This window comes from Myxocyprinus asiaticus, chromosome 35 (genome assembly GCF_019703515.2).
Source record: "Myxocyprinus asiaticus isolate MX2 ecotype Aquarium Trade chromosome 35, UBuf_Myxa_2, whole genome shotgun sequence".
NCBI classification, from domain to species: domain Eukaryota; kingdom Metazoa; phylum Chordata; class Actinopteri; order Cypriniformes; family Catostomidae; genus Myxocyprinus; species Myxocyprinus asiaticus.
The window spans coordinates 17,130,992-17,144,793 of NC_059378.1; the positions used below are offsets into that span (position 1 = coordinate 17,130,992).

At 37.9% G+C, this 13,802-nt stretch overlaps 1 protein-coding gene across 7 annotated transcripts in view; it reads right to left on the minus strand.

The window, feature by feature from the left end:
- Positions 1 to 13,802, minus strand: part of mcf2l2 (MCF.2 cell line derived transforming sequence-like 2) — a 105,301-nt gene that overhangs the window by 11,035 nt on the left and 80,464 nt on the right. For 5 of the 7 annotated variants that reach the window (XR_007894701.1, XM_051672116.1, XM_051672119.1 and 2 more), the window contains exons 25-32: positions 13,009 to 13,063; positions 12,791 to 12,888; positions 9,775 to 9,870; positions 6,917 to 7,000; positions 4,872 to 4,943; positions 3,518 to 3,607; positions 3,135 to 3,250; positions 213 to 328 (exon numbers count right to left, since the gene is read on the minus strand). Coding sequence is in view for 6 of the 7 variants with exons in the window: in XM_051672116.1 (XP_051528076.1) it covers positions 213 to 328; positions 3,135 to 3,250; positions 3,518 to 3,607; positions 4,872 to 4,943; positions 6,917 to 7,000; positions 9,775 to 9,870; positions 12,791 to 12,888; positions 13,009 to 13,063 (727 nt within the window). In the remaining variant the exon portion in view is untranslated. The remainder of the gene's footprint in view (positions 1 to 212; positions 329 to 3,134; positions 3,251 to 3,517; positions 3,608 to 4,871; positions 4,944 to 6,916; positions 7,001 to 9,774; positions 9,871 to 12,790; positions 12,889 to 13,008; positions 13,064 to 13,802) is intronic. The other 2 variants (XM_051672118.1, XM_051672120.1) reach the window with 2 other exon arrangements.

Sequence of the window (13,802 nt, forward strand, 5' to 3'; positions counted from 1 at the left end):
AATGCTGCGATTGACCAATAAGAATCAAGAATTCCAGAGAGCCATGTAACTACTTTAAATGAATAACTAATAAAAGAACCAACTATAACAGATATCTCAAACAAAATGAGTTAAATGACAGTTTTATTAGTGACTGTTAGGTCTTTAGTGAAGTGCTCTAGAATGAAATGTGTGCGAGTGTACCTGCTGCATCTTACGACTTTATTACTCACCAATGGCCATTCTCTGATTCTTCCAGGAATTGCACCAAATCGCCAGCCTCCACAGACAGATCCTGAGTGGTACCTGACTTATACATCTGCTGTACCTGATAGCGATCATGTCCCCCCTTATGTGAGACAGAGAGAAAGGGCATGATTTAGTTCAGGACCACAGCACCAGTAGTTGGGTTTAACCAATATTAATATTATCTCTTGATTATTCAAAGGCGCCCTCTGGTGGTAAGGACTGAGTATATGAGGTTTAATTCGGCCAATTTTTAAAGAGGTTCTGACTGCTGCATAAGTGTGATTAAGCCTCCTAAAGCAGGTCTTCTCCTACTTATGCATCAGGCAGGGGAACAAAAGTTAAACAATTCAAAACTATTGTACATTCTAGTTTTTTTTAAAGAGGCACCCGTTGCTTAGATTACAGCTCTGCACATTCTGAGCATTCTCTCAAACAACTTCATGAGGTATCCATCTGGGAGGCTTTTTAAACCATATGATGTATGTATGCTGGGCACATGTTGGCAGCTTTTCCTTTACTATCCAGACCAACTGGATCATCCGTTAACCTCGTGTGACCCCGCATACACATGCGTGGATGTTGTATTTTGGATTTGCTATAAAAATGCATAATTTATATTCATTTAAACCGACTGATCTCAGTTCAGGAAACGCTGTACTGTCAGTAAAGGGTTAAACTTTCCACGCATGGAGTCATGTGACAAAACAACATGGCGCCGACCAAAGCGGAGTTTGTCTTTGGAAGAAGTTTTTCATTGAAACCTGTATGAGTCAAAAGATTAGAGTCTCTATTTTCATCAAATATGCCATTTTAAACTTTTGAACGATTTATCGCGAAACGCCACGCTGCTAAACACAATGTACTCTAATGTGTACTTTAGCACATCTTTTCCTTAGAAATCCTATATTTATTGTGCATTATCACATTAAGAATCAAATGTTGCTTTCAGAGGCTTTATATTTATATGGTTACAATGAAAATACGGTGCATTTCCAACTGTTCTAAGGCCAGTGCAGACAGACAGCACACTGGAGGTTAAGTCATTCACTAAGCAGGGAGCATCCTTTAGCTCTCTAAGTACATTCAAACCAAACTTCCTAACATAAGTTCAGATTCAGGCTGCAGATGATGTTTGGACCACTCAACATGTTTGGCAGACATGGGACAATGGAAATCAATATTTAGATTCAGAATTTAGAATGTATAATTTTAATTTTATTATGCTAATCTCTGATGTAATGTCTGTAACGTCTCAAAAACATGAATAACCAACACTCGTATATTTGATAAATAAAAAATATCTGACTTTCTATAGCTTGGTATTATTTAAAATTTCACAACTTTATCCGCTGTCCATATACATTGCCATACATTTTTAGGAAAACGATTTGCTCTAGAAAAGAAAAAAAAAATGTTTGTTAGGTGTTACTAGTAACAAATAAAAAAGGGAAATGGAAAATGCACACAACAGTCATGCTCGGGTCTCAGGAAGTTAAAAATGTTCCTATCTTCATATGTATGCATAATTTATATTGTCTTCAAATTTTAAGCATTTAACCCATGGATTGTCTTAACGATCAAGTCACGACTTTCAACCTGCTGGGTCAAATTGGCCCGTTTTTTATCTTTAATTTCAAAAGCTTGTAATAAAGTTTCTGTAGGTATCTCTCTACTTTTAGTCTTAAAACATTCCACTAGATGCCAGCAAACACTTAAAAAAAATTCTCTATCACCTTCTATCACAATATACAGATCTGAAAGGCAGAGGGCGCCCCAACGTGCTTTGTGACTGTGCCCATTGACAGCCAGTCTTTTTTGGGTAGCCCGCCCCTCCCCCATGTTTTGTGAAATTTCTCTGGATGGACTACAAATGTGACATTGGTGTCATTTGAAAGCTAAGAACCTCAGCTTTGCAATGATGTAAATATTCAAACGATGATTTGTTTATAATAATTTTTTGCTGCACTGCATATTTTTTCTGCACATTTGAGACATAACAGTAAGTTATTTACCTAGGCAAGCTGAAAGACAAGTAGAAATAGATCCAATTGTTTGTAGAAAACAACCTAAAGTAGGAGCAGATGTAAAGTTTGTGGCAACTTGGGGTTTACAGAAGCAGTGATCGGAGCATGAGACTAGTTTTTATTTATTTATTATTATTTAACTGAAATTCTTTTGATGATTATTGGGACAAAATAATTTAATAACTAATAACTTGAATGTGCATTTATTCTATATTTTTCAAGCAGGTGATCATTTGTTTATTATATCTCATTTGAACATGTCAAACATGTTTTAATGAACACTGAATTAACAGTAAACTAACTTTTGAACAAATGAACATCAATAAAAAGAATCTTGTGTTTGCATTTGTGTCTGTTGTCAATGAGTGTGTGTTTGTATAAATGAATGTAGGTATGTTCGCATATATGCATTTATTATGTATGTATGTGTGTATGTGGAGGGGCGTGTGTGCGTGCAATTATGAGTGAACTTATAAATAAATAATAAATAAAAAAACATTTCACAGCTTTCTCGTAAGTTTTTATATGAACCGGGTCAAAATGACCCAGAGGTACAAAGTAGGTACTTTTTTTTATAGCTGTGTCTATAAATACATGCAATTTAAAAAAATTATATTGCCAGGTTCAGATCACCTTTGTGGAGGATGTCATGAAGTTTCAGGCCGAACACTTAGTGTTAAGTTGATGTAAATCAGTGTTAAAATTTCAAAAGGGTCAAATTGACCCGTGAGTCCATCCACAGGTTATACAAAACCTTGATATCAAAAGTTTTAAGGATCATGGGAAACAAAAATCTAGTCAAGTGTTTAAATTTTGAGGGATTAAACGGAATAAGTCAGATATACAGTACGTGGAAGATACAATGTAGCTCTTTAGACATACATTTTTGTTATGGCATTCATCATCTCCATCTGAGGAAACTGAGAGCTCCTCAGCACTGGATGGAATTGTCTCAAAGTCCTCAGCGTCCATTGAGGGCAAACGCCGTTGACTCCATCCTAGAAAATAATAAACGCCATAATAGTTAACATTATTCAGTTAAACCTTCTGAGAGATGAGCAGAGATAATGAGGGAATAGTCTAGCACTTGAGTTTGCCAGCAGTCTTCTGTTAAAGGGAGTAAAGATATAGACACACTCAATGGAGTAATTGTACTGATTCTGTCAGCATTCGTTATTGAATGAAGAATGGAAATTTGACAAAACATCCGAGAAAACCCAGAGTGGCAAAATATGAGTGGCATTCAACATCTTTCACATGATTACCTGGTTGAGAAGCGGACCTCGGCACAGCAGGCTTGGTACCAGCAGTACCTTTACTTTTGCTCTCAGCAGGCAGTGTACCTCGCATAGTGTCTGTGAGAAAATTCACTGTCTTACCTAAAGGATCTCTTTAATGGTAATGTTGCAAGGAAACCACAAAATAGCATGCAAGCATCAACCACCATCAACTGTCAAAACCAAGAAAAAATCTCACGAGATGACTTTTAGTCATGCACACTAAAATACAATTGTCCTACCAACAGAAAGCATGATAAAACAAGGCACAACTCATTTTCAGATGGCAGGCAGGAAGGAAATAGTACATTTGGTGAGTGATACAAACTTGAATAAAAAATAAAAACCACCGCAACACCACAAAGCAAGCATAAACACTTCAAATAAAATCTAAAAAGGTAAACAAAATTAAAATAAACACCAAAAATGTGGTCGCCTGTTTAAATAAAAACATCTTAAACCAGCCTAAGGTGGTTTGCTGGTCTTAGCTGGTTAATGGTTAGTTCATGCAAAAATGTGAGCGCTTTGCTTTCTGTGAACACAAAATTAGATGTTAAGCAGAATGACAGCCTCAGTCACCATTCACTTTCATTGTATGGAGAAAAAAAAATGCAATAAAAGTGAATGGTGACTGAGACTAACATTCTTCCTAACATCTTCTTTTGTTTTCTAAGGAAGTAAGAAAGAAAGTCATATGGGTTTGAAACAGTATGAAGGTGAGTACCAGCCATCCACTTCAGGCTGGTTTAAAGCAACAGTTCACCCAAAAATGAAAATTATCTCATCATTTATTCACCCTTATGCCATCCCAGATTTGTATGACTTTCTTTCTTCAGCAGAACACAAATAAATAATTTTAGAAGAATTTCTTAGCTCTGTAGGTCAATACACTGCAGGTGAATGGGTGCCAATGTTTTGAAGCTCCAAAAATCACATAGGTCAGCATAAAGTCATGCACATCTGGGATGGCATGAGGGTGAGTAAATGATGAGAGTATTTTCATTTTTGGGTAAACTATCCCTTTAAGCTGTTTTTCCCCCCTATCAGAGTGGTATAGATTTATGGATGCAAACAAAAAGGTTGCCATTTCAGGTCCAAGTAGAGGCAACCAAGAAACTTCTTAAGTTTTTGAGACCACACTTTTGCTCTATAACCACAGTGCTCTTGTGCAAGGCACTTAGCTCCAAATTGTTCCAGGAAAACTGTGTCTGCAAATAGTGTACTGATCCTTTGAATAAAAACCATCTGGTATAAACAGTACATGATTACAAAAACAAACCAACAAACAAGACTACATTACAGTGTGTTCAGCATGCAGCATGCCATGTCACCCATGTGGTACCTTCATAACCAAATGGTGTGGGGTCACTCTTGATTTGATGCCTCTTGCTCTTAAGGCTAGAGGAGACAGGAACTGAACACAAAACACATTTTTTTTTTTTTTTTTAATAATTCTAGTTCATCTAATACTATCTCCAAATAATCTTTCATTATTTCCCTGCTGTTGTGATGTTTGTCACCATAAAAGGGAATAATGGGGCCACCAGAAACAAAAGGCTCACGTGAATCTAGATTCTCATTCACATTCCCAAAACTGCACAGTGAGGATACACTGCTAAATGTCATGCCACATCCCAAATATCAGCTTATCAAGAGTCAGTATTTATTTTTCAATGAATCTGTCCCTTTGTTTTTTGGGTGATTCATTTGATGTGTAGTGCAAGGTTTGATTTGTAATAAAGGAGTCTTATCAAAATGATTTCAATCTTCCTCTCCTTTCCCTTCAAAACCATAGCTTGCTTATTTTGGGAGGGAAGGAAGCGAAGTAATTTAATAAACACTGTTTCTGCACTGTTTGTCTTAAACCAGCCTAGGATGATTTGTTGGTCTAAGCTGGTCTAAGACGGTCTAGCTGGTTTCCAAGCCTGGCCAGTGAATAAGTGCCCAACATATGGCAAACAGACCAGCCTGACCAGGCTAGGAGAGCTGTCAAGACCAGCAAACCAGCTTAGGCTGGTTTTAGCTGTTTTATTTTTCAGCAGGGCACTGCAAGCGAGCAATACATCATAGAATGCTAACTAGCTATGCTAACTAGAATGCAAACTAGCGTGCAACATCACATGCTTGCAATTTTGTCAGCTGTGTTGATTATAATGACATTTCAAGCATTCTAATTTGTTGTTGCATTGCTTGAAATGTAAACACGGTGCAACTCCTTTGTACTTGCTAACAAGGGGTCAGGAATCGGCTGGCTATCATGTGCCTGTTAGCCCCTACTGGTAAATACCGGAACTACACCAAATGGTGACAAAAAGCCTTTTTACCCACTGACGGCCATTCAAAAATAACAGTGACGAAACTGCAAAGTTAAAGGTGCACTCAGTATGTTTTTCCTCATTAAAAAAAGCTGAACAACTTAAGAAATGAATTGTAATTTTGAAACATATGTATAAAATCATGCCCACTCACATGAGATGAAGACTCCAGTCACATCAATAACCTAATAAAAAGCTGTTTTATTCTACATGGAGAGGGTCCACTCATGGGGGCTGCCATGTTAGAATCACATGACCAGCCGAATACTACTCGATTAATCTCAGTAACCTGCCCTGTTAATGGACTCACTCATGGATGAAATTAATAATAATGGCTGACTGCGGGGGGCCTGGGTAGCTCAGTGGTAAAAGACGCTGGCTATCACCCCTGGAGTTTGCTAGTTCGCTAGTTCGAATCCCAGGGTGTGCTTAGTGACTCCAGCCGGGTCTCCTAAGCAACCAAATTGGCCCGGTTGCTAGGGTGGGTAGAGTCACATGGGGTAACCGCCTCATGGTCGCTATAATGTGGTTCGTTCTCGGTGGGGCACGTGGTGAGTTGAGCGCGAATGCCGCGGTGGGTGGCATGAAGCCTTCACACGGGCTATGTCTCCGTGGCGACGCGCTCAACAAGCCATGTGATAAGATGCGCAGGTTGATGGTCTCAGACGCGGAGGCAACTGGGATTCATCCTCCGCCACCCGGATTGAGGCGAATCACTACACCACCACGAGGACTTAAAAGCGCACTGGGAATTGGGCATTCCAAGATTGGGTGAAAAAATCCACAAAAAAAATAATGGCTGACTGTGAATTTTTACATTGGCATCTGTAACTAAAAACTATTGCGTTTGAATGATGATGCATCCAAGCCACTAGGTGTCAGTGTGAGTCTACGACAACATGAACAAAAACTTACTGAGTGCTCCTTTAAGCACCACTATTGAGATGAATAAGGGATGCTAATGGCTAGCTCTCTCCAGTAATATTAGAACTTCTTGCCTGCTAAGCATAGCTCAATAAAGGTGCTTATAGGTGACCGTGTAGGCAGGCAAAACCACAAGCAGTTTTGGTACCTTTAGTGCGCTGAGCAGAGGCCGAGCTGACAGATGAAGCTAAAGAAAAGCGCCGTGTGATATCTGTCTCCTTTGGCGTAGATTCTGAAGTGAAAAGCAGGAAGGGGTTAGTAGTTAGCCTAATGTTAGAGAAAAACAGGATGAAGTGTTGGTATGAGAGACTGAGGAGATATGGGAAGAAAACTCATTAACGATGGATTACATTATCAAAAGGCTGTCTTACACCTGAACTTTTACTTCTTTTATTAGGTGCGTATTCTCTGTTAGTAGTAGAGGGAACTTCAGTTTGACAGTCATACACCTAATTTATTTTTCACCACACAATTAGGCTGCTTTACTTAGGTCCTACTTAGACCTCAGAGGATGAACTGATGCCAACTCCAACCTTAAGACATGGGATACTTCATATGTCATTACCTGAACCTTGGATTTAGGATAGACCTCACTGAAATTACCCTCCGGTTGAACTGCGATCCACCTCACTGATCTCTGCCTGCATCACCTTGGTCTAATGATGGACTACACTCTTAAAATGGAATACATAGACTATCAATTAATTGCCAACAAAAGCCTTCATCAGCCAACTAACAAAGGACAATGCATCTATGTGAACTTTTGCTGTTAATCCAGGATGAACTTCAAAAACATTAGTCATTAATCTTACAGTTCTTACAAAATCTTTGTTTAAAAACTGGCCCTTAACACTTACTTAGTTTAATCATTTTAAACCATGCCTTGCACTGCACATAAATAAGTAATATTGGCATTATATGCATGCTGTTAGCCAGAGGGGAACTGGCACCCACAGTGAGCCTGGTTTCTCCTAAGGTTATTTCTCTCCATTAACCAACATCTTATGGAGTTTTGTGTTCCTTGTCACAGTCGCCTTCGGCTTGCTCACTGGGTTTCTAAATACAATTATTATTTAATTACTTATGTTTATACACACTTCATAATCATATTTAATCAAACCACACAATGATGACTAAGACTTTATAGATATTACGGTTTCATTTTCTGTTAATGCATGATTGTTTGTAAAGCTGCTTTGAAACGATGTGTGTTGTGAAAGGTGCTATACAAATAAAAATGACTTGACATTCAAAGCTGGGGCTTTGTAATTAGTGCACATGCTCCAACACATTACTAATGTGTTTGATGCAAGTTCTAGTTTCATTTTATTTCCTGATACCAATTCTCAGTCTCTCTTCTTCTTCTTTTTTTTTTTTTCTACTATCCAATAAACCAAAAAAGCAAGGTCAGGCAGTCAGTTTGTTTTTTTAAAGGGACAGTTCACCCAAAAATGAAAATTGTCTCATCATTTACTCACCCTCATGCTATCCCAGATGCATATGACTTTCTTCTGCTAAACATAAACAGAGATTTTTAGAAGAATATTTCAGCTCTGTAGGTCTATAAATTCTCCTCCCTGGCCAGTATGTGGTGATATGCATGAAGAATGCGAATCACCAAAAACAAAAGAAGAATGTGAAATTGAAAATGGAGATTTAAAGTAAAATAGGACTTAAATATTCATCTGTTTCTCACCCACACCTATCATATCGCTTCTGAAGATATGGACTTAACCACTGGAGTCTTATGGATTACTTTTATGCTGCCTTTATATGGTTTTGGAGCTTTAAAAATTGGTACCCATTCACTTGCAGTGTGAGGACTTACAGAGCTGAAACATTCTTCTAAAAATCTTCATTTGTGTTCAGCAGAAAAAAGAAAGTTATACACATCTGGAATGGCATGAGGGTGAGTAAATTATGAGAGAATTAATTTTTGGGTGAACTATCCCTTTAAAAGTTCATCTTATGAACAAAGGGTGACAGCAGGTCTTGCAAACGAAATGTTTTCATTTTGGTTTGTTCTGAGCAGAAACTGCATTTTCATTCCATCCTTCCGTGGCCTCCTTTCCAAATGGTTACCAGTTAGAATAAGAACAAAAACTTTGAAAGGAGATTTCGGTTACATTTCGCAAAAAAAAAAAAAATAAATAAATAATCTGTTTGTTTCTCCTGTGACACAGACCCACAATGGATGCCTTAAGAGAAAATGGCTGCCCTTGTGACCCTGCATCAAAATAGCTATCCTTATGAGATTAAATGTATAAACATCTAAACTTCAAAATCATATGTTCTCTCACCAGGCTGACGAGGGTAGTAATTATGCCATGTTAGACAGATTTCCCAGGAGCCTCATCTGAACTTACTGAACTCTTGACACTGAACTTTTTTCAGAGAATGAACAAAACAGTCTACTCTAAACCGCAGAAACATCACCCAAAAGAGTTGTCAATTGTGTCCCAATGTGGCATAATGATCATAATCTACTGTACATAGAAAACTTCTACCAAGGGGCATTGTATGCAAAGGTCAAAAGGAACTTTTTCTTTAACGGTAACTTTGGAACTTTAACAGCGGACATCTGTAGGCCCTCTCTAGGCAATACAAATAAATGGCAAACATTATTTAAGAACATCATCATTACAAATGTTATTACCATTTTGAAAATGTCAAGAGCATTGTGTAAGCTCTCTGAAACACTACATTATGGCATTTGCTTTGCTTGAATATCTCAGCTCTTCCACTGTCTTCTGTGTAGATGCTGAAGCCTGCCTGCTTTGCATATATTCAGATTCCTTAGAGAATTTAAAAGTTCTACAATGACAGTGTGTTCGAGGTTCCTACGTTTCTTCCAGAAGTTGCACACATCGGAACAAATAACTTAAGTGATCTGTGAGACTGACAGAGAGTGATGACAACGAATTTGAACACAGGGACACAGCCACACATCAAGATGAGCTGATGGATGATTCCAAACAGAGATGAGCTGTGATGTTGTGCCTTTACCTGCGGGGAGAGACCTGCGGTTTGACAGGCCCTGTAAGGTGAAGCGCTTTCTAGAAAGAGCAGAGCGCTCTGAGCCAAGGCTGGCTGAAGCGTCAGCTATAAGAGGAGAGGAGGAGAGGACTGTGGTTATACCGGCAGGTAGAAAAGCGTAAAGAGTGTCAGGTAAATAGAGGGAATGCTGCACTGATGATGCAACACAACCAAAGTGAGATGCTCCAAAAGCATCCATCTGACACATATGTACATAGATGCGTCCTTAGAAAAGCCCTTATAATACATCTACCTCGGAAAGACTTAATGGATTAAATTGCTAAATAGATTACTGTGGAATGTAGGCCAATGATAAACTTAAATAATATGGGAATAAACAATATATTGCCTTCAAAAATCACTTTTTGTATTGCCTAATTAATAATTTACTCATCTGCCATAATAATGTAATGTATTTTAATTATCTGAATTATATATATGTCAGAATTAACACGGTAATGCATGCGATTAATTAAAAAAGTTTAACACGTTAATTTTTTTTAATTGCAATTAACGCATTTACTGTTAATACATCATAAACCAGCATATACACTAGTTGGAAGGGTGGAACTTTTGCGATGTGTCTGTTCTGGAGTCATTACACTGACGCACACTTCACAACACACAAACAAAAGCGCTTCCGTCTCAGTGATAAAATTAAGGAGAAATGACCTCTTAATGCTCTTTGATGTACAAAACAAGCCCAGATGTGACTTGTGATAAAAATCAAGTATTTGGCAGCCTATGTAAGGCACATTTTAATTACCATAGAAGAACGTCAAGTCTTAACTATCACCAAAACGCAGAATGAGACTTTTTGTCTGCAACACTTTTCAAGTGGAGTTCAAAGCGGCACTTGACGCTGGCATTGACACCCTAATGCATATCCTGAATGTGGCTGCACGACTGCTGTAGCAAAGTGAAGATCCATAGTCTGCCAGCTGATTGATATTGAGGAGGATGAGAGTTTAAGAGATTTAATGCCCACTTCAATAAAAATGCAATCTATGGGGGGACTAGTTATTTCAGTTAGTCAACCTCCCAATTAGATTTTGGGAAATGTTTAATGTTAATTGAATTGCGCTCTTTTAGTGCATTTCTATCTTTATACTGTGGAAGTTTATGTTTGAAAAATGTTCATAAAGCATTATACAGTATTTTTATATATTGTTTTGTTTTCTGGATGTAAATTAATGCATTTTGACAGGAAAAGAAGTATATATAGTGTAAATTTGTAGCACTTAAAAAATCTGCGATTAATCGTGATTAACTACAAAAAAATTATGCTATTAATCGCGATTACAATTTTCAACCGACTGACAGCACTAATATATATATACTGTATATTCTGTATATTAAATATAATTATTTATTCATTATATAATTAATTACTTTTATTTATGGGCCTTTTTCTGTAAATATTGATGTCCGTCATTATCTCATGTAATTAATTAAATAAAACATTTTAATCATTGACAGCCCTTGTTTAAATATTCTGTGTAAGTTGTAGTAATTAACTATATATCAATCAATTTTTTTTTCCTGTAGCTCAACTGGCAAAGCATGGCACAAGCTATAACAAAAACATAGGTTTGACTTTAGCAGGGAACACATGGAACAATCAGATTGTGATATAATGTATCTCATTAAGGGATGCACTTGACTTGACCTTCCATTTCCAGTGTGATGAATGAATATTTTCCTGACTCAAATTACACAAATTTTATTAAAAAAGCAATATAATAATTTTTATTTAAAAGGTAACTAAATGCCACTTGCTGAATTAACATGCATTTTTCTGTACATTTTAACTGCTGTCATTAAAACTGTATCATGTATACATCGGCATTAATGGTCATTACCCACCCTGCTCTCTAGAAATCAGAGTCGGCATCGGTCATTGAAGAAAAAACACAAATTGTGACATGTTGCATGTTTTGGAGGCCTCATGTATTGAGGTGAGTGTGAGGTGAGACGTATATGACTGTAAAACACCGCCACTTCAGGTCAGAAACTCGTAATGCTCTGCTGTAGTTTAACACAGCACTACCTTCAGGGTGGGTTCATCAGAAGCGTTGGATCAGCACAGTGTGGCCATCTACCCTCAGAGGAACTAAACACCTGTCAGAATCCTTTACACACTCAGAACATGCAACTTGACAGAGCAGCAAAATCCCTATATCGCCCAACAACCTTCACGCTAAACCACCTCTCCTCTTCAATCAGACAGCAACACACACACAAGTCTCAACCTCAGATGGCACGGACCACCCACAGCCCATTCACTGACAATTTGATGCAAATTGCTCACAAAAATGGAAAGCACTTTCTTTATCTGGCAAGCTCTAATCTGACTGACTGGCTTCATCCAACTTCCCAGATTTAGGGTCTGCCTGGAAACAAAGTTGTGTTTACAAAGAACCAGGTGGATACAATGAGTGCTTTTTAGGAAGAATCACTGGATTTGTCAGAGTTTGTCAGGTTAGTGCCCTCGAATCTTTGAAAGATATTCAGAATTTAGTTTGAGGCACATCAGGCTAACTTGATATCCATTTGATATCCAGAGGTGCATGGGAGCAATTCCTTTCTTGAATAATGATCATTATGCTTGGGCAGATGTTAATAGCATTATAGCCCGGCTTTCGCTCAAAATACCTCGCCAAAGTGGAAGAAGCATTAAAGTGCCTTCCAGTAACCAATTACCCATTACTTGTTGTACAGCCATTACCACCAAGATAAGAGATAATGTCCTAATTAATGTCCTAGATAATGCCTTAAATAGTCTTAAAAACAAGCAGGAGAGGAAGAAAGACAGCATTCAAATATTCTTTCACTCAAAATGACCAGAAATCCAGAGTGCTTTTTGACTGCTGTGAATCTAAAAGATGAATAACCCTGAATGGTTGGTTAGAGAAAGTGTAGATAGCACTTTTCAGTGAGATGTTTAAGTGTGAATTCTCTGTTTGGGATTTTAAAGGGCTCTCACCTCGTTTCTGCCGCAGATTTGGGCCTGTGTCTGCCTGCCTGTATCCCGTTTCGGGACTGGAAGAGTCAGACTGCCGAAGAGCTGTTTTGCGCATATTTCTGTCAGAGAAGAACACAAAGCGTACAACAGCCAGTCAGTAGAACAAAATGGTGAAAAATTATAAAAGGCACACGCATGCATTCAAACGCTCTCACAGATGCATTCACTAATTAGCCTACCTCATGGGAGCATGGTAAATGTTTTCTGTAATCTTCTGATGAAGCTGACTGGCTTCTGTGTGAAGAGGAAGAAAGGGGGGGTTCAGAGGTTGTTCAATGTTTATGCATTCAGTGTTTTATGTACTGATAAGAACTGTGTATGGAAGAACTTGAATGAGTACTTGTGTTTAAGTGAGGTTTTACGGTGCATGATTAAAGTTAGGATTGTGAGTTTTCAGGGTAATATTGTAAGAGTTTGGGATGATAAATGAGTTCAGAGGGTGATGCTATGTAAATTTTGGATGATAAAATTTGCTCTACCAGATTATGAAGTGCAGCATAAAAAGGGGGCTGTCTAACAAGTCGTTTTTGTGGGTTTCACATTTGCTTCACATCCGCCTACGCTTTCTTTGCATGCCAATTTCCATCATGCAAAGGCAAATGCCACCGAGACTTAGGTTTACAGGGTGAGGTTGTGTTAGTTTGGAACTGTTTGATAAGAGGGTGACATAAGTTCGGGATTAAGAGGATGATGATGTTCAATTTTGTGATGACACATTTACAAGGTGATGTGTAAGTTTGGGAGGGTGAGGTTCTACAAGTTTGGGATAATTATATAAGGAGATATTGTGTAAGGTATCTTTTTTTTCCCTTTACAAAGCAAGGATGTGTATAAGTTAAATGTGCATTCTGTATTTTTTTCCTCATTAATAAAAGTTTAACACGAATTGTAATTTTGCATTATATGTAGGAAATCATGACCACTCACATTAAAATGAAGACTCCAGTCATATAAGTAACCTTATAAAAGCTGT